The following is a 20,898-nucleotide window of genomic DNA, read 5'->3' on the forward strand; positions in this document are numbered from 1 at the left end:
CTTAACACCATTAGCCAAGGATAATTCTCTTGTAAATACAAGATTACATGGAATCAGGAAGTAGGGGCGGTGTTCCCCTTTGCATCTTTTTTCTTATTTTATTATTATTATTATTATTATTATATATTATTAGAAAGTTGAATTAAGTTTTGGATTTCCCTAGTGCATATATTAGGCTCATTGATACTTGTCACACCCCAAAATTTGCCCTCCTTTTCGCTTTTTCATCGGACTATAACTTGATATCCATCTAGCCTCATTCATACTCATTCATGTGCATTCAAACATTCATAATTAACATCAACTCATAGGTGTCACGGATTCAGGGTTTGTGGTTGATAAAATCGGGGTTTTGGATTTGAGTTTATGGCATTATACATCATATGGATCAAAATCCTAATTCTTGACTTTGATAGTCAAAGATCTTTTGTAGCATTTTCTTTTAACTTCATTAGTGGGCCATTTTATTCAAATCATCCTTAAGCCCATTTAACCATAAATCTAAGCCATCCCAATATCCAATTCCTTATCCATTATTACCACTCCAAATCCATTCAAAAATCCAAATCCTTTTCATTTTATAAACCAAATTTGCAATTATCCACATTTTATATTCATTTACATATCCATAAAAAAGGGCAATGTAAAAAGCATGGTACGTAATGCTACATTCTCATACACTTCATTCCATTAATATTTATATATCATGAGCACATTTTTACATGTTAAAGCCAAGCATGTTTCCATGAGCATAGTGTCGACATATTTGTTACACAGCTTATATACTAACCTTTTATTACAAGCATTTCACCATTGTATACATATATCACAAAGAGAGCCAGTTACAATCAGAATGGAAAAGAGGGAGAGTCTTGGTATGCCTCATGATTCTATACTTCACGCTTCCACTTGCCGTGCATTTTCTAACCAAAAAGCTGCTACCAAGCAAATACCACGGCAATCACAATATAAACCAACTGCGGCATGAAACATAAGCCACGCTGGAACCAACGACAACGCCGACAACAGACCGCAACAGCAACTGAACACAACAGTCTCACAAATGCATACCAACTGCAAGCCACAATGATGTAGTGAGAGCCAACGGCAACACCGACAACGAAACTCAATCAAAAGCTATAAGTCACCATCGGCTGCAACAGAACCGCAAATGGTAAGTCCAAAACAACATTCTGCATCAAATCAAGGTCATAATTAGAAGTAAATATCCTCATTGCCAAGCCTGTCAAAATCAAAAACCTGAAATGTATCATGGATTAGCAACAATGTGTCAAAACCTACAATGCAAAATCCACAATTGGGTTGCACCCTGTTGGCATACTAAACTGTTTCAAATTAAAGTCAAACAAAGCAGTTTTGCAACATGAAGCAAACCAAAACCATAGCATGGATCTCACATCAATTCATACATCAACCAAGCACCCTACTGCAACTTTGGAGCTACCTGCAAAAGAGGACCAAGATGATTCTAATGACTACATCGGCAAAATCCATAACAATCGGCAATGCAAGGCAAGAAATGGAATTTGAGTCATAATCATGGTAACTACCCTGCTGTGGAACCAAAGCCAAGAAAACCTGCAAAAACAGGGCAAGTTATCTGAGCATACCAACACAGACTTACAATCCAAAAAATAGTTCGATTCAAATCATTGAGTTTCAAAACAATAAGAAGTTCAGGAAATTAAGGGATCCAAGCCAGTTTGGTTCAAGGCAAATATCCACAGTTGGGACTTCAGTGAACAAGTCAAGGAGTGAAGCGTGCCATTCAATATTCTAAATCCCACATGACTTAATTCATGATGTAAAAACTCACCTTCTCATTCACTTAAATGCCAGCTGGATGATGTAGATTGAACCATTCAGACTTAATTCTCCAATTTGCCCTTGGATCGTGCTATATAAGTGGCAATCATTGTCAATCATTGGGTTCAGACTTTTTTCCCTCATTCCAAAAGCTTTTTCACTCAATTCCCATCTTCAGTACACGCTATTTTTTCCATTGTTGTGAGAGCTTCAGCACTCGAAGCTCTACACGACAGAGTTAAGCCGCCACCACCACCGGAAGCTTCGAAGCTCGCAGATCATTATCGCTCACACGCTTCCAGCTCGCTCCAACACTGTGAGAAGAGGAAGAGAGACGCTCAGAAGCTGTGCGTGTTCGTCATCATCGTCGCCATGAGGATGTATTGGATAGTAGAAGTTGTCACCATTGCGTAATCGTTTGTGAAGTTCTGGTATAATCTCCATTATAGAACCAATTGCATTTCTGCTTGTGGATAAGCTTTGTGAATAAGCGCGTTTGGTAAGCGCATTTCCGTTTGTGTTTTCTTGTTTTGCTGCCTGCTTACAGTAGCCTTGTAGAGGCTTCGATAGGGCCTATGGTACTTCACAAACACACCCCGTTTTTCAGCTTGCACTCTCCCGTGGCCCATTCTGCACTTTGAAAACTCATATACCTTGCTTTATAGCTAGTTAGTTTAGATTAATTAGGATTAGACTTAGGATTAGTTGTTAATTAGGATTAATCTTAAGAAGTGTTAATTGGTTAGTAAAAATAATTAGGACTAATGGTGTTTAGAATTGAATTTAGGAGTTAATTTTGTTTAGAATTTAATTAGATTTGATTTCTAGAATTGACTTGGTAATTGTTTTAGAATTTGTTTTTGTTAATTGATGATTCAATTTTGGAATTGATTTGGTATTTGTTTTAGAATTCAATTTTGTTAACTGTTTGGAATTAATTGTTGATAATCGTTTAGAAATTGAATTTTGTTAAATATTCTTTTATCATTTCTATTTGATCTAACATCTAACATTAATTTCTAACACCTAATTCTTTTACTTTTTGCACCTAACTTTAATTTTCGTACGTTGACTTCTAACACTTTACAATTTCGTACCTAACTTTTAAATTTCGCATCTAACTCCTAACATTTATTTTTGCCAAATTTACTTTACAATTGCTTTTATTTGCTTTACATTCCATATTGTACATATTCATATCATACTAAAATGAACATAAAAAAGGCAAAGACTTAAAAAATACAAAAAACAAGATAATTTCCCAAGCATGGTGAGGACTTTGGACAATGGACTTAGAGACTCATTAGGACCCTTTGCAAAAGAGACTTTGGACTAATGTGATCTACCATGGAAGAATGCAAGTATCAAGGAGAATTTGTAATATCAATTGTAATCTTTTACTTGTTTTCCCCATCTAGAACACAATTGCACACACATGGCTTTCTCTTGGGCTACCTGACAATGAGACCTTTTATTTCCGCACCCCCTTGTATTTTACATGTACCCCTCTCCCCATTCCGATGTATGCTTTTACTCGCTTTCTTTTATTGCTTGTTAGCTACTCCTTAGGCATTAGGAACGTTCACCCATTCAAAACCGATAATCAAACCCTTGATCCAACGTCAAGCGGTCTTTTCCAAATCAAATTCAATAAACAAACCCTTGATCCAATGCCAAGAGGTTGTTTCCAAATCAAAAATCCAAAAAACACAATAAATGGCGATTAGGATCGTACATCACGAGCCTTAAGCGATAAAGAAGGGATGAGACTGGAGCTTTCCTACACTCATTCTGAATGCTTCGAACACAAGATGTTTGGCTTGACCGTTTATGGTATTCACCTTTATCCATAGTCTTTAGTGCAATCCGAAACCAATAACACTTTCTCAAAACTTAAAAACAATTCCACGCATTCAAACCTTTTGTTTGAGCCTTAGGGCGACACATTCGAAAACCCTTCTTCAAGGTAATAAAATCAACAAAACAAACACAAACAAATTTCAAATCCACGAACTACGAACGCTCTGATTTCTCACTTCAACAAGTGGGCATACGTAGGCACGAGGATCCATTCCTTGGGGAGCACACTAATTTAAAATCTACCTCCATCTCCTCAATCCTTTAGCAAGCAACATTTGATAAACAATACACACGTAAGCGCAAACATCCTAGATGGTTCCCATGGAGTACCATGGATGTGAGGGGTGCTAATACCTTCCCCTTGCATAACCGACTTTCGAACCTGTTCGTGGTTGCGACGATCATATTTTTGGGTTTTCTCGATATTTTCCCTTTCCTTTGGAATAAATAAAAACCGATGGCGACTCTGTATTTTTCGCGTAGCGACAATACTGTTACCCCCCTTTTATGATAAAAACAATTTTGTAAACAACATTGTTTTTTATTTTTCATCATGTTATATGAATCAGACATGGAAACGTGGAGTCGACATCTTTATGACGTTATTCCACCAAAATGAAATATATTAATAGAACACTTCACCGCATTACGATTTTGCGAATGACGTTAACCATGTTGTCATTACGCACAAACCGGTTTGAGCACACCGATTCAATTAAATAAATCGATATCGTCACTTAATTCTTTTTAATTTAATTTATATTTAATTAATTAATTAAATTTTGACCAATTAGTTAATTATTATTAATTAAATTTAATTAACTTGATTATTTGATTTAACTAAATAATCGTTAATTAATTTAGTCAATCGATTCAAGCGAACTTTAATCAACTAATTTTAATAATTAAACATTGATCGATTTATTTTACAATCGTTTCAATCATTTCTAAACCAATACCAATTCAATTTCATCATCAATCCAAACCAATTTCAAAACCACTTTAAACTACTAAAAATCACACAGTTCTTGATTCCAAGTCAAGCCCATTTTCAAACACCTTTGTAAGTCGGTCGTTTTAAAGCATCGTCGTCAACCTCACATAACTTACTCTTGGGCTTTTTTACAATGAGACCTATTCGATTATTAAATAATCGATTAGATGATTGATTCACTCAATAAAATACAATTTATTCGCAAACACCAATTCAAACCTCGATCTAATATTGACCATTTTTATTCAAACTCAATTAAAATACTCAATCACAATCAAATATCATTTCATTTGGAAATGAAAAGGGGGATGGTTTTGAGTTTTCAACTCCTCTCCTCGATTATTTGAATAACGAGTTCTCTTACTCGGTTAGTCAAATAGTCGTCATTTTTATCCTCCTAAACACAATTAAAACGAATCATTCTTGTAATGACGAAATGAAAAGGGAGATGGTTTTAAGCCTTTAACTCCTCTCCTCGATTGTTTGAATACAAGTTTTCTTACTCGGTCAGTTAGACAATCGTCATTTCTTTACGAACCTTAAACCAAGATTAAATCAAATTATTTTCATACTAACGAAATGAAAAAGGGAGATGATTTTGAGCCTTCAACTTCTCTCCTCAATTGATTGAATACGAGTTATCTTACTCGGTTAGTCAAACAATTGCCATTTTCCCACAAACTTGTGACTTAATCAAATCATTTTCACAGTAAACTATATGAAAAGGGAGATGGTCTTGAGTCTTCAATTCCTCTCCTCAAATGCTTGGACATGAGTTGTCTTACTTAGTCATTCGAGCATTTGTCGTTTATTCTAAAGTACATCAACCATATACGACCTTATTTTCATAAATACTCAGATGAAACAAAAAGCGATCTATAGTCTTCTATTCCCTTTCCCGATTATTAAGGTACGAGTTGTCTTGCTCGATTACCCGAGTAATCATCATCCAGTCAAAATACCTTAACTATTATCAAACCCTTTCTATAATTAAAGATGAAAAAGAAAGCGGTCTAGAGTCTTCTATTCCCTTTCCCGACTGTTAGGATACGAGTTGTCTTACTCGACTATCCAAGTAATTGTCATCCAACCAAAAACATCTCAACCAATCAAAACATCAAATATATTAATCTAACTTGTCACCCTCGTGTGATCAAAACTCTTTTCAGAAAGAACACCGTCTAATCCTTTCTAATGCGCACAACAAACTAGTGTTTAAGCCTCCGCCGAGAGTAGACAAGTCAGCGTTTAGCCTTTAGAACGCGATCTAAGCAGTTGTTCACTAAAAGACATTAACCAACCGTAGTTCCCCGAACTACGAATGCTCTGATTTTCTTATTGCACCATAAGGATACGTAGGCAGGAGATTGTTGTATCTTCGCGAGCACACTAATAAAAAACCTCCTCTTTCCCTTTCTGAGGTTCTCATCCATTTCTATTTTTAATATTTCATAACCCAAAGATAACAAACAAACATAAATTAACACTCGAAACGCAAATTAGAACTAAAAGGTTCTCGTTGAGTACAACGGACGTGAGGGGTGCTAATACCTTCCCCTTGCGTAATCAACTCCCGAACCCGAATACGGTTGCGACGACCATTATTCCATTTCCTAAAGGTTTTATCGATATTTTCCTATTCCTTCATTGGGATAAATAAAGTTCGGTGGCGACTCTGTTCGAACATAATTTTTTCCGCGACCATCGCGAGGAATCGTAATTTTCGAGATGCGACAAGTGTATTTCAATTAAATTTATATATATATATATATATATATATATATATATATATATATATATATATATATATATTAGTTATTCAATATATTTTAAAAGTATATTTTTTATAATAAAGATCTTACTTTACACAGTTGGCCAAATAGAAAATAAGAGGAAGAAGGAATATAAGCGGATAAAATAACTTTGTTAAACAAATAGGTGAACTAATTCTAATGAGAGAAGATAAAATATAAAGAATAAGTTTTAACATTAGAGCCTAAATATGTATTAAAAGGGTCAAAAGCTTGTACTAATGTGGGACGTGAGGTACTAGAAAATATAGTTGGAAATTTTGAAAAGAATAGAAAATACAAATCCCAATTAAGCCTGTCAGCAAGCATCATTGATTTCCCAAGCCACTTCAGCTAGAGGGTACAAAAAGCATCATTTATTCCTTATTACAATTTTCATGGTTACTTTAACTTTTTTATTCCTTGCTTCACTTTAATATAGAATTATTCAATATCATTAACCAAAGCAAAACCAAAACTAAAATTCTTTCTAAACTTTAGAAAAGAATCTTAAGCTATATATGTTCTATAAATATTGTCATAGGCGTCCAATTAAGTAATCACACAAGAGTTTCATCGTAGGTATGAAATGCACCCATCAATCATTATTATAAATAACTTTTTTTTATATATTTCATCATTAGTTTATGTAATTTATATGAATGAGATATATTAATGGTCAAATATACTAAACTTATAATAACGACGGGGAGAGTGTATATATTTAATTGAATAATTTCTTTTTTATTGTTCACAACACATATTTATATATACAAGTCTAACATTCAGATTTTCTTTTTTCTCGCTAGCCTTAATTAATATTTTGAGAAAACCATGGAAGCGTTGGGTGTAATATGGGAAGTTGCTAAAAGTTTGTTCAGTTGCACAAATGCACAAGCTGCCTATGTTTATAAGCTGCAGGAGAATCTGGAATCATTGATGGAAAAATGGGAAGATCTTCAAAACAAGAAAAAGGATGTGCAAACAGAAATTGATAGAGCTGAGAGCACAGGACTCATGAAAAGAACAAACGAAGTGATTGGTTGGCTACATGAATTTCTAAAACTTGAAGAGGTATTTTTCATACTAGCTTTTCTTTATTTGACTTTAATCTACATCACATACATTGAATTTCAAGTTTGGAAATTGGAAAATATATGTCCGTGTCCAAAACCGACATTTATTATAGTTTAGTTAGGATGATATTTCTTGGAACATAATGACATTTTTCTAAATTTTCTTCCTGCCTCATATGCTCATGACTCTGTATTTCTAACAGAAAATGAAAGATACTCCCAGTTCTCAAGAAGTTCAAAGTAACCAATGTCTGAATGGTTATTGCCCAAAGAACATTGTGTCAAGCTACAAGTTAGGGAAAACAATTGTTAAGAGGCTCAATGAGGTAAATGGCCTTCTTGCTAGAGCTGGTAATATGCAGATTGCTCTCAAGCAACCACCTAAACCTATAGATGAGATGCCTTCTAGTGAGACTATAGGCTTAGACTTGATGGTCCACAAAGTATGGAATTCTCTTGAGGATGACACTGTTGGTGTAATCGGTTTATATGGAATGGGTGGGGCCGGAAAAACAACCCTTATGAAAAGAATTCACAATGAATTAGGAACGAGGGAGCATAGTTTTGATCTAGTGTTATGGATAGTGGTTTCTAGAGATTCTGATATCAATAAGTTAATGAATGACATCAGCAATAAATTAGGAATTGAGGAAGGTTTTTGGAATAGAAGTACTCAAGATCAAAGAGTATCAAAGATTTATGACCGGTTAAAAGGAAAAAAGTTTTTGCTGATGTTAGATGATTTGTGGGGAAAGCTAGAACTAGAAGCAATAGGAGTTCCTGATCCGGAAAAAAATAACAAATCAAAAGTAATGTTCACAACACGATCTGAAGATGTGTGTGGTAAAATGCAAGCTCAGAAGAAACTCAAAGTGGAATGTTTATCAGATGAAGAAGCATTTGATTTGTTTTGTAAGAAAGTAGGTGATGAGACTTTAAAATGTCACTCAGAGATCCCAAAGCTAGCGCGTGAAATGGCTAAAGAATGCAGAGGATTGCCGCTAGCATTAATCACTGTGGGAAGTGCCATGGCTGGAGTGGGCAGTTTTGAAGCTTGGATGGTTGCGAAAAATAACTTGAGGAGTTCTCATTGGACAGCCTCAGATTTTGAGGATAAAGTTTTTCATATCCTCAAGTTTAGCTACGACAAACTTCCTGATGAGGCGCATAAAAACTGCTTCTTGTACTGTGCACTATACCCAGAAGATTTTGAAATAGACACTGATGACCTTATTGATCGATGGATCGCTGAGGGATTTCTCTATGATGATATCAGTATATATGATATGTACAACCAAGGGAAGTCTGTTGTTGAGAAATTAATACTTTCATGCCTATTAGAAGAGAGTATCGAATCTTTTCATTTTGGTTGGAGGAATAATAGGATAATTAAGATGCATGATGTGATTAGAGATATGGCACTATGGTTAGCTCGAGATGAAGACAAAAACAAAGACAAAGTTTTAGTTCAGGGGGAAGTATTTTCCATGTCAAAAATGGATTCTAAAAGATTGAATGCTATAGAGAGGATTTCAATAATAATTACAGAGAGTTTAGATGAAAATTGGAATTTTCTGGCTTGTCCAAATCTCATCACTCTTTTCTTTAGCATTCGATACTTGTTTGTCCGTCATAATCCTTTTTTTTCAACAAATTTCCAATCATTGAAAAGGTTGAGAGTGTTGGATTTATCATATACTACATCTCTTGAGGTAATCTCCCCTAAAATAGGTGAGCTAATCAACTTGGAGTTCCTTAACATTTCTGGAACATCAGTATCTTCGTTTCCGATTGAATTGAAGAAGTTGAAAAATTTGAGGGTATTCCTTATGGAATATATGAATGGCTTTTCTATAAATATTTTTCCATTGGCAGTGATAGAAAGTCTTGAACAATTAAAGGTGTTTAGATATAGCAGAATATCTCCAGTTATTGAACAAGGAGGCATTTCATTACTAGAGAAACTGGAATCCTTACCAAATTTGGAGGAACTGGGCATTCAATTAACTAGCTTCACTAGTGTGCAAAGACTATTTCGCTCCACCAGATTACGAGGTTGCTCTCGACATCTTAAGCTTAATTGGATGGAGCAAGACACAGTTGAAATGTCATCATTATTAGCATCCATATCAGAAATGACTCATTTGGACTACATACATCTTTCAGGACAATACAGCCTTGTGGATGGTTCATCGATTACACAGAAGTGCCATCTTGGCAAGCTTCGAGAAGTGCACATAGCTGTTTGTTTTTCAATTACTCATTTGACCTGGTTGAGGTATGCTCCACTTCTCGAGTATCTTGGTGTTTATTATTGTTTGTCAGTTGAACATATCGTGAAGGAAGCCAATGACGAAGATGTTGGCTCAGAATCTAAGAATGATAATATGTTCATAAATCTTAAAGAACTTCTCCTTTCAAAAATTCCAAAGCTAGTGAGCATTCACAAAAGAGCATTGGCTTTTCCTTCCTTAAAACGTATTCGTGTAAAAGATTGCCCCAATCTGAGGAAGCTTCCTTTAAACTCCAGCTTTGCATCAAAGAACAACTTGGTTGCAATCGTAGGAGATACCGAGTGGTGGGACAAGTTAGAGTGGGATGACACAATCATTGAACACTTACTACGTCCTAAATTTCAAGACTAGGACACTGATGAATATTGGTAACCAATAGAAATAGGAATTAGTAGCTGTGATTGAATAATTAGCCTATGTTTGATATCCAAGTGAAACACCGTAAGTTTGAAAAGCTAATGTATGTATTTATCTTTTACCGTAAGTTTGAAAAGTTAATGTATGTATTTATTTTTCACCGTAAGTTTGAAAAAAGCTAATGTGTGTAGCTTTTGCTTTTCGTAGATTTAAAAGTTACTTTTCACATGAGAACTAAAGTTTCCAAACATAACCTTAATTTTTATGCTTCAAAGTAAACAACCAAACGCGGATGTAAATAGAGACAAGGGGACATATGATAAACAATAACCCCGTAATTTTTGAAGGACAATTCTATACATTTGATAAGTTTACACCAATCGTGCAAAGTTTCACAAACAAAGTAAAAATAAAACTAAAATTAGTAATGGAAATTAAATAAAACCAAGACAGATAAATTATACACTTTTAACACATCCATGAAAGAAGAAGTCGGGTCAATCGAGAAGAATAAGATCTGGGAGCTTGTCGGAAAGTCAATCAAGAAGCCAGTTGATGTGAAGTGGATTTACAAGCTGAAACGAAGGATGAATGGAAAAAATTTCAAGTATAAGGAAAGATTAATGGCGAGAGGTTTTCTACAAAAATCTGGTATTAATTTCGACTAAGTCTACACACCTGTTGCAAGGTTGGAGACAATCAGAATTGTTGTGTCGACAACAACATATAGAGGGTGGAAGATACATCAGTTGGATGTAAAATCAGCATTTTTGAATGGATCTATGGAGGAAAAAGTCTATGTCAGTCAACCACCAAAATTCAAAATCAAAGGGCATAAGCCGAAGGTGTATAGATTGAGGAAAGCTCTTTATGGCTTGAAGCAAGCTCCAAGAGCTTGAAATAAGAGAATAGATGGCTTCCTGATCGAAGTAGATTTCACGAAGTGTGTCTCTGTACATGGAATGTATGTTAACGATGCAGACAGGGTCAGTCGAATCATCATATGCTTGTATTAGATGATTTGTTGATTACAGGTGCAAATGAAGTTGGGATAAGTAAAGTCAAGACGAAGCTAATGCAAGAGTTTGAAATGTCCGACCTAGGGAATTTGTCATATTTCTTAGGGATGAAGTTCAAAGACACGGGCGAAGGAATGTTTCTGACTCGATTTTGACTCCTGGATATCCCTAGACCTATTTCAAAAGCATTTAATCAAAAGATTCATTATTTATTCATAAAAAATGACTTATGTCATGATTATGTTACAAATGCTAATTTCCAACAAATTCTATCTTCCATCAAGCTTCATTCCCATGGCTTGTTCTTCACTTTCCAATATTGCTTCAAGTTCATTCTTCCACTACAATGCTCATTTTTCTACAAAGAAAATTGGGATCAAGTTAGTCTTCATGAATCATAAGCGTAAGTCATCAAAAAGCAATAAAAAAAATCATGAAGAACTCAAGAAAACTTAGGAAATTCTGCAATCTTCCTTAAATTCAATACTTATTTTTTCAACACTTTCCAACATTGATTCATGCCCAAAAAATCAAAATTTGATTCATAAGTTTATACTATTCAAAAGTGCACTTTTTCAACACAAAATCATTTCTCAAAAGCACTTAAAGTCATGGGATAATTCAGCAAAAATTCATGACAAAAGTGGCAAAAAATCAAAGATAAAAACATTCAAAAATTCCAAGTTTCGTGCATAATCACCAATGACCTTCTATCTTATATTCCAACTTAATACTTTTGCAAAAACCAAACATCATTTGTCTCTAATTAGCTATGCGTTCACAACCATTCAATTACATAATTAACTCTTAACTACCATAACTACCAAACTAACACAAATTTCAAATTTTATTTTCAATTAAATTTTCATTCAATCATAACCATTCATAACAATCAATTCAAGAGTTGAAATTAGTGATCCACAACTAAGTCTTAGATTAATTTCCAACCATTGATAAACCTCTTACTTTGATCACTATCCAATGACGCTCATTCATTTACAAAATCTATATAAACATGCAATTTTTTAAAATTTCAGACTTAACTCATATTAACTCCTTTAACCATTTTACACCATTTTTTTCTCTTTTCTTCACTCCCTCACCATCACCAAAGCTCATATTCAATACCATTTAGAACTTCACATTGAAGTTCTAAATTTGGTGGAACTTAACCACAAACCAATTTCAGTCAATCATCAAGTTTCAGTAATTCATTATCATCAAAAGTCATCATCCGAAGTTCATCAAGATTCAAGTATATTCATCAATATTCTACATTCAAGATTCATCTTCTATATTCATTCATCATCAAAAATAATCATCAAACTTGAAAATTATTGGAAGCATAGCGAAAAAGATTTACCTTTGAAGTTTTCCGGATTTCTCTCCGGCACTCCGTTAGCAACCTTTAACCGGAGAAAACAATCCGCTCTGAAGGTAACTCTTCAACTCTTTTATTCCATACCAGTGCCATGAGTTGTTGAATGATTCTTGTTGATTAATTTAAGTCACTGTTATGAAATAACTTATTTAATAAGCACTTTTTTCTTTAAACAAAAGAAATCCAATTTCAAGTAGTTAGAAAATTGCAAAAATCAACATACCATAGTTTTGCATAGCGTTGAATTATGCATTGTATTAGTGTAGAGTTTAGACATAGAGTATGAAATAGTTTATTAGAATAATCACTTATTTAAGACAAAAATCCAACTTTGTCATAGATCACAAAAAACTTTCTCCTTGAATTTTCAAAACAATAATCAACACAACAAAAAGATCAAGAAAAAAACAGAAGTGAAAGGAGTTCATAATAGAATCGTAACAAACCAAACGAGAAATAAAACTTGATTGAAGCAATTCACAGAACACTTGATATGCAAATTACGAAACATCAAACTATAATAATTATGTCGATACAGAAACAATGCAAAACCAAAACTGAATTGGAACCTGAAAATCATGAACAAAGTCTAATCAAAAATCAAAACCTAAACGAAATTGATGAACTCTGAATCCAAACTTGATACCGAACCAAAACCGTTCATCCTACTTAATTTATTATTATGTGTGTGATGTTGCTGCATTGTGCAAGAGTAATTTATTCTACGCTATAATGTGAGTGCCGCAAATTAGAGACGGTTGCTTTGCCAAAAATATCGTTGGTACAAAATCCATTTCGAACTTTTGTAATATCTTTCCATTTCGATTAGAGGTTTCTTGTGCCCTGTTTCTGTCTTTCCTTTTTAGCAAAAGAACATGGAAATAACTCTTAGTTAACCGTTTATGGTTTGTATCATATTAATAATCAGTATTCAATTTCTTAGAGGGGGTGAACAATGACACTTTGGATTCTCCATATTAGGATGTTGTCACTTTTACTGCAAACATGGAATAGATGATAACTATGGATTCATTTTTATCAACAAAAAAAAATAGAGTTTATTTTGACTTAATTTTCATTAGAATTAATCTAGTTTTGTAATAAAAATAGGACATTAGTTCTCTTGAATAATTAGGATTAAGTTAAATTTTATTAGAAAATTAGAGTGAATATCATCTGATTTTTTTATGCCTCTTTGATAGCTTGACCTTATATCTTGCATAATCTCATTTGTCTTGATCTACTTAATTGTTTAAATTCCTTTTGGTCAATTAATTAGATTAATGAATTTAAGACTATTTAATTAATCTTTCAAAATAAATTGCATACTCCCTTAGGTTTTTATTCAATTAATTGATCACAAGTCCCTTGATCACTAGATTTGAATTAGATCTTAAGACTTGCACCCATACTTGATCCATTAAATCAATCCTAAATCCTTTCACATTCAAAACCCTAGAAAATAGAAAAATTAATGCACGGCCACATTATGCTCGAGCCCCATTTTGGTACCATTTCCTATTCTCTCATATTCATGTCTTTTCCTTTGCCCATTTAAAACTAAAGATCTTCTTTTGAAAATAAATTCAAAATACTTAACAATAAACGAGTTTAATTCGGTCCTCATAGGATGAAAAAGAGAGGTCATGATGCACTTGCCCTTTCAGCTCTCGAGTATTCTGATTGTCGGTCGTACTTAGCATGTGGTTAGATTCTTGTCTCCCTCTAAGTACCAACGATTAAACTCGCCTCACAAATTTCATAAACAAAAGCTTTTGGGAGGAAAGAGAGAGGTCAGGATGCAATTGTCCTTTCAGGTCCCGAGTACTTGGATTACCGGTCGTACTTAGCTTGTGGTATGATACTTGTCTTCAACTTAAAATCAATCACAACCAATCAAATTCAATTTTCTCCGCCTTAGGGAATTCAAAAGGTTTTTCATAAAGAACATGTCATTTTTGTTCTGCCTCAATACAAACAATGCTTAAACCTCCCACGTACGAGTATACAAGCAACGTTTAACTACTAGAACATGAGCATTAACATCATCGAATAAAAATGACCAACAAAGACTCATTTTCTACCCCATAAACTTTGAGGCTCTGATTTTTTTATTGCACTATAAGAATACTTAAGCACAGGATTTTGAAATCTTTGCGCGACATTAATTAAAAACTTATTTCCCCCTTAATTAAAATCAATCGTAAGTAACCTTTAGATAATAACACTCATTCATGCAAAAACAATCAAAACTGTTCCCGTTGTATACAACGGATGTGAGGAGTTCTAATATCTTTTCCTTGCATAATCGACTCCCGAACCCGAATTTGGTTGCAACGACCATCTTCTTTTCTTTTAAGTGTTTTATCGATATTTTCTATTTTCTTTGGAATAAATAAAGTTCGGTGGAGACTCTGTATTTTTCGCGGTGCGATAGAGGTTACATGAGTAGAAGCACTACTATCAACCACCCAATCCATCTCATCACATGATAGATTTACATTTTCTACATAACTATCATAAAAAACAAAGAAATCATCAACAATAGCAACATCTTCATTATTGTTACCTTCCTTTTTGTTGTTGTTGTTGTAGATCTTCTTCTTGTTTTCCCTTTTCAACTGTCGACAATACTTTTTTATGTATCCCTTTTTCCCACAATGATGACACTCAATATTAGAGAATTTATTACAGTCTTCTTGTGATTACTTGAACCTCTATTTTGATGTCTCCCCCTCGATTCTGTAACCAACACCTTGAAATATGAAGAAGAACCTTGTGACTTACCCCTCAACTCCTCATTCAACACACTACTTTTAGCCAAGTTCATCAAGATGATACCATTTAGAACAGAGTTAGATAAGGATATCCTAAAAGTCTCCCAAGAATTAGGCAAAGTACCAAGAAACCACAAATCTTGAATTTCATCATCAAAAGTAAGATTCATCACCGACAATTGATTTAGAATCCCTTGGAAAGTGTTCAAGTGATCGGTCATTGGTGAACCATCACTATACCTCAATGACATCAATTGCTTGAACAAGAAAAACTTATTGTTCCCCGTCTTTCTTGCATACAACTCCTCAGGGTTGTGTTGAAAAGTATATTTTCGGCAAATATTTTAATATCGTATCCACATAGATTGGTTGTTGTTACTGTCGTTCTATAATCCAAATTGTTATAAGTTTAAAATGTAACCAAGTTGTTTTGTTTGAAAAGTTATCTTTTGAGTAAAATGTCACTAAAACAATAAAATAGTTTTAACCAAATGTAAAAGGCTTGGCAAGATTGGAGTTCACTATCCTATTTTCTTATGTTTCCTTAATGACAACTATATGGACTTAAGATTATTGATGATGTTCAAGTATCCTCTCAATATCATTTATTTCTAAATGATATTGTGATAATTATTATATTAATCTTTAGACGATTTCTCCACCTAAATATCAATATAGCAATCTTTAATGTTTGATACAACATAAGAGTAGTGTATAAATCTATTTCTACAACTCATTAACTACTTGAAAGCATATTTTAAGTCAAGACTTGAATAATCTTTCTCAACAACTACTCAAATCTAAATATTCAAAATAGGGCAAAAATATCATTCAATACATCAATAACGTTTTGTCATATACAAGAGTCAAATGGAATATATAAACAAATAGGAATAGCTACTACCTCCAATCTTGATAAAATGGGGTTTAGCTCCTCATCATCATTTTGGACAGCAAAATGCAATAGCAAACTAAACTCTCTTTTTCTTCTACAATGTGTGTATATTTCTATTTTTTCCATTCTGTTTTTTAAAGAGTTCAACCTTTCCTAAAATGTTCATTTTCATCTAAAACTGAAAAGCACTCTAAAAATGATACAAAACTGTCACACTAAAGTTGGGTTGAAAACAGAACACTTGGCCCAAACAAAATGCTTGCTGGTTTCGCAAGGTTCGCGGTGCCATCCCTTGTCGCGGCGCGAACTGAAGCAATTTTAGCTTCTTTGCCTTGCAAGCTTCATTTAACAGTTCTCCCAAGTGTTATTCTTCCAAATGCTTCCAAATTGCCATTGAAACTTCTTCCAAATTATGCTTGTGCACTCCAATGCTCTCTTGTCCAAAAACTCTACAAAACTAACAAATACGTGAAATATCTACTTAAAACATAATTACTTAAACTTAATTGCATTTATACAAAATTGTGAGGATAAAAATGTGTAATTCAATAAGAAAATGGTAAAAGGGACCAATAAAAATATATGAAAAGTAGTACTAATTGGTCCTTAACAACTCTCCCCAACTTATCATTTTGTTTGTCCCTAAACAAAAGTTTTCACCAAAACAACCAAAGCAATGAAACAATACATTGAAACAAGGATTAACCAAGGACATTCAAATGGTTCAAAAGTGTATGGCCCTTTCTCAATCCACCTATCTCAATGCTAGACAAAACATGAATAAGAGCAATGGTTGGGTGCGAATATCATACCAAAGAATTCAAAATAATACATGTCAAAATTGAATCAAACTTACACACACACCATAATAATGATCAATAAACATGAAGGTTTACTTTCACTCATCCAAACAATTAAATCAACAACAACTCGAATCATGCGGTCATCAAAGCAAATACTAAATCATGTTAAAAATGAGAATCAAGAGGTCTTTCAAAGGTTGTAATGTGGCTTGGGTTACAAGAAAGGATATGATTAAGAGAATTCAACAAAAATGCCTATCCTAAGGGAGCATTCCCATACATTCAACTCAACAACAATTTTCGTTTCTTTGATCCCCATCTTTCTTCTTTTCTTATTTTTCACATCCACACAACCATGAGCTTTTTCTTTGTTTTTTCTTTCTTTTCTTTTTCTTTGCTCTATAGTTTCAAAGGTGATTTCTTTTTCTTGTTTCTTTTCACACTTTCACCCTTTTATAAAACATCATTTTTCCAAGTTTCTAATCAACTCTTCTAATTTACTCTCCCCAACTTTAGATTTCAAAACCAAATTTATTCAATAATGTTCCCTACTTAGACATAGGCGAAAGGCAAAATTTGCAAACAAACTCGGTTTGAAGGTTCAATTGAAACGAAAGAAATTAGGATTCATTTATTCACAAAATTTTCAATTGACTTTACACTTATCAATCAAATGAATCCTAAAACAAGCTCAAAGGGGGTTAACTAAGGATCACTCCTCACAAGGTTAGTTGATTCAAAACTTTTTGGCCAAGTGGTTTTTCTCATAACAAACAATGCCTCTATCATATTCACAATTTTCACAAAAATAGATTAATGCATGATTTAGCATGATAAGAATGAATTGAAATAATGTTCGGTTTCCCGCATTTAGTGTACAATGGAAAGCTACCTCACAATTGGTTAAGTCCTATTTTGATTCAAAAATGACATGTATCTCAATGAATTTATGATATGGAATTTGCAACACACCATCAAACTACTCATGTTAAGTCTAGAAAGCGATAAAGTGTACCTTGAAACGCCGACACTAATTCTTATCATCACCACTCGAAGTGTCCTAGACTCCCTTCTTTGCAAGCATTTCTTGGTTGCTTTAAGCTTAACTTAAGAATAAGAAAAATTAAACAAACAAATGGGGTATACCAAATTCATTGTAACACACAATTAAATCTCACAAAAGATTCATGCAATTAATAAAAAAAAGTTTATGGTGAAACTAGAGCCACCAAAAGTACAATGGTAATTAAACAAAAAACATAATAATAAAAACTCAAAAAATAAAAATCTACTACTACTCAAACAAAATCCTCAATCTTCCTCATCATAACCACCACCAACGGATCCAAGGACATCCTCCATCTCATTATCATGGGTCGCACCACCACCTTCTGCACCCCCCATAAAAGTTGGCCTGCCCTCAGGCCAATTAGCATAAGCAGCATACTCCGCCTGGGAAGGAAAAGTGCGGGCTTCGGGCGCAAGGAAGGTGTTCTGAAATTGCTGCTGCATAGCATCAAAAATGAATGATTGAGACCTCGTAGAGGCCTCAAAGCTCTCACAACAATAGGTAGCGAACACCATCTGATCGAATGCTGGCGTACTGCGGGCTCGGGGTCTAGAGGAAGAAGTGCCAGCTCCTTCAGCTCTCTCCATCTGGCTCTGGAAAAACCTGTTCAGATAAGCATCATTAATAATACTGGTGATAGACAAGTGTACCTCATCCATAATGGGAACATATTCCCTTCGACAAAGTCCCATAATTAGCCCCGGATATGTTAGAACACCAGCTTTCCCACCGAACTTGGTTCCACTAGTAGCAACCTTTCGCATTTCCCCCCGCAATGATGGATGCCACATCTACTGATTTACCAATCATGATGTAGTACAATAGGCATCCGACATCCAATGGAATGGTGGTGCTATGGCTCCTTGGCCGAATATTATTCAATAGAAGCACCAAATAGGCCCTTGCTTCCAAGTTCAAACTCTCCCTCTTCCACGACTTCGGGAATCCCTGATCATTCAAATCACAAGTCCTTCCTTCAAGGCATAAATGAGTGCTCACGGTAGGAAGGTCCCAATCGTTGGCCATTTCTTTGGCACGGTACTCGCACCGCCCATTATCCGCCAAAATGAGAGGATTACCCAAATACGCATTGATCGCGTCCTTACTGAAGGAAAGGATCTTTCCCCTCACTCTTGTCTAATAGTGAAATGCCACTCCCTCCTCCAGCTGAAGAGCATTGGCGTAGAACTCACGCACAATGTCATAATTTATCTCTGGCTCCGGTTCACAAATCTTGTTCCATTTTCTTCTTTCAAAATTTGACACCAGCTGCCTATAAGTTCCACCCGGTGACAATCGGATGAATCTTTCCGGTTGAATGGTCCGTTTGATCAATTTTTCGAATCTCTCCTCGTGCTCATCACTAGTGAATCGTCGCACGGATCGAGAAGGACCGGAGCTCGTGGTTTTGGTACGTTTTGACATCTGCAACAAAATTAGAAACAACCATACAAAATCCCTAAGAGAAGTTAGCATTCAAAATCAAAAATCATGAAACTGAAATTTCCCAGTTCGCGGCGCGATGGCCCTTTCGCGGCGTGAACTCTGCGAACCAGGAAAATAACAGCAGCCTCTAGGGTTCCTACTGCCCCCAACTTTTAACAATCATAACCACAATCCCTTACCCAATCCTAATTTGAATCCTCTATAGACATGCAAGGCTATTTTCAGCATCTACATCATTTTCTAGCAAAACCCTATTTCACCTAAATGAGGAACAAAGAGGAAAGGGAAGAGATTACACATACCTTTGTTGAGGATTGATTTGATTCTTGTTAAAAAGTTTGGGATTTTTGAAGTGGAGAGGCTTAATTGTGAATTTGGAAGTGGGGTAGTGAAAATGATGAAGAGAATTATGAAATTGTGAAAATGGAAATGAAATAGAAATAACACCAAAACAGAACTTAAAAGGTTCTGCCACACTCAGTTCGCTGGGAGAACTTTGTTCGCGGCGCCAACGTGAATTTTTCCATTCAGTTCGCGAGGCGAAGGTTGTTCGCGGGGCAAACTGAAGGAAATTTTTAGAAATTGTTTGGCATTGGACTGAACTCATTTTTCACAAGAAAAACCAGAACAGAATAAAATTAACAACTAAATTGACAAAAATTTAAAAGCAAACTTACGGCGTTGGGTTGCCTCCCAACAAGCGCTTTGTTTAACGTCGTTTTGAGCTCGATGGTTCAATGATCTTCACGGTCCGGCTATGGGTGCGATGACTAACTTTTCTTTCGACTCAAGGAATGCTTTTAGACACGACTCATCGAAAAGAAATTGCGTACCTTTGTTGAGCAAATTACTCAAGGGATTTGCTATCTTCGAGAAGTCCTTGATGAATCTTCGATAAAATCCGATACCACTCTTTTTTGGAACTACTTGCACCTGACTCACCCATTCACTATCGGAGATATGATAAATCATTCCGGCCTCCAAGAGTTTGACAACTTCTTTTCTCACCACTTCTTTCATTGATGGATTTAAGCGCCTTTAAGGTTGTGCAACGGGTTTGAAATTTTCTTCCATCATGATCTTATGCATACAATAGGCCGGACTAATACCCTTCAAGTCGGATAATACCCACCCTATTGCACCTTCATTCTTTTGCAGCACTTGTATCAATTTATGCTCCTCTTTTATGGACAAGGTATTGCTAATGATCAACGGTTTAGTACAATCATCACCAAGCAACACATACTTCAAGTGTGAAGGTATCATCTTCAACTCTAGTTTTGGCTCTTCCACTTTCTTTTTCACATCCA

General features: G+C 34.8%; 1 protein-coding gene across 3 annotated transcripts; it reads left to right on the top strand.

The window, feature by feature from the left end:
- The first annotated feature begins 6,980 nt into the window (after positions 1–6,980).
- On the top strand, positions 6,981–10,364 carry LOC127102082 (disease resistance protein RPS5). Of its 3 annotated transcripts, none has more exons than XM_051039501.1 (3): positions 6,981–7,053; positions 7,281–7,545; positions 7,751–10,364. In XM_051039501.1, the coding sequence occupies exons 2-3, from the start codon at positions 7,306–7,308 to the stop codon at positions 10,190–10,192; spliced, it is 2,682 nt and encodes an 893-aa protein (XP_050895458.1). In that variant the 5' UTR covers positions 6,981–7,053; positions 7,281–7,305; the 3' UTR covers positions 10,193–10,364. The 3 variants fall into 3 exon arrangements, with proteins under 3 accessions (XP_050895458.1, XP_050895459.1, XP_050895457.1); XM_051039502.1 differs by lacking the exon at positions 6,981–7,053 and having other exon boundaries at positions 7,063–7,545; positions 7,751–9,825; positions 10,078–10,364; XM_051039500.1 differs by lacking the exon at positions 6,981–7,053 and having other exon boundaries at positions 7,064–7,545.
- The last annotated feature ends 10,534 nt before the right edge of the window (positions 10,365–20,898 follow it).

This window comes from Lathyrus oleraceus, chromosome 7, assembly GCF_024323335.1.
Source record: "Lathyrus oleraceus cultivar Zhongwan6 chromosome 7, CAAS_Psat_ZW6_1.0, whole genome shotgun sequence".
NCBI lineage: Eukaryota > Viridiplantae > Streptophyta > Magnoliopsida > Fabales > Fabaceae > Lathyrus > Lathyrus oleraceus.

Bases quoted from the DNA above. Each gene is read 5' to 3' on its own strand.
- LOC127102082 (XM_051039501.1), top strand. From the start codon at position 7,306: ATGGAAGCGTTGGGTGTAATATGGGAAGTTGCTAAAAGTTTGTTCAGT. The intron at 7,546-7,750 runs GTATTTTTCATA...TATTTCTAACAG, and splicing joins AATTTCTAAAACTTGAAGAG to AAAATGAAAGATACTCCCAG.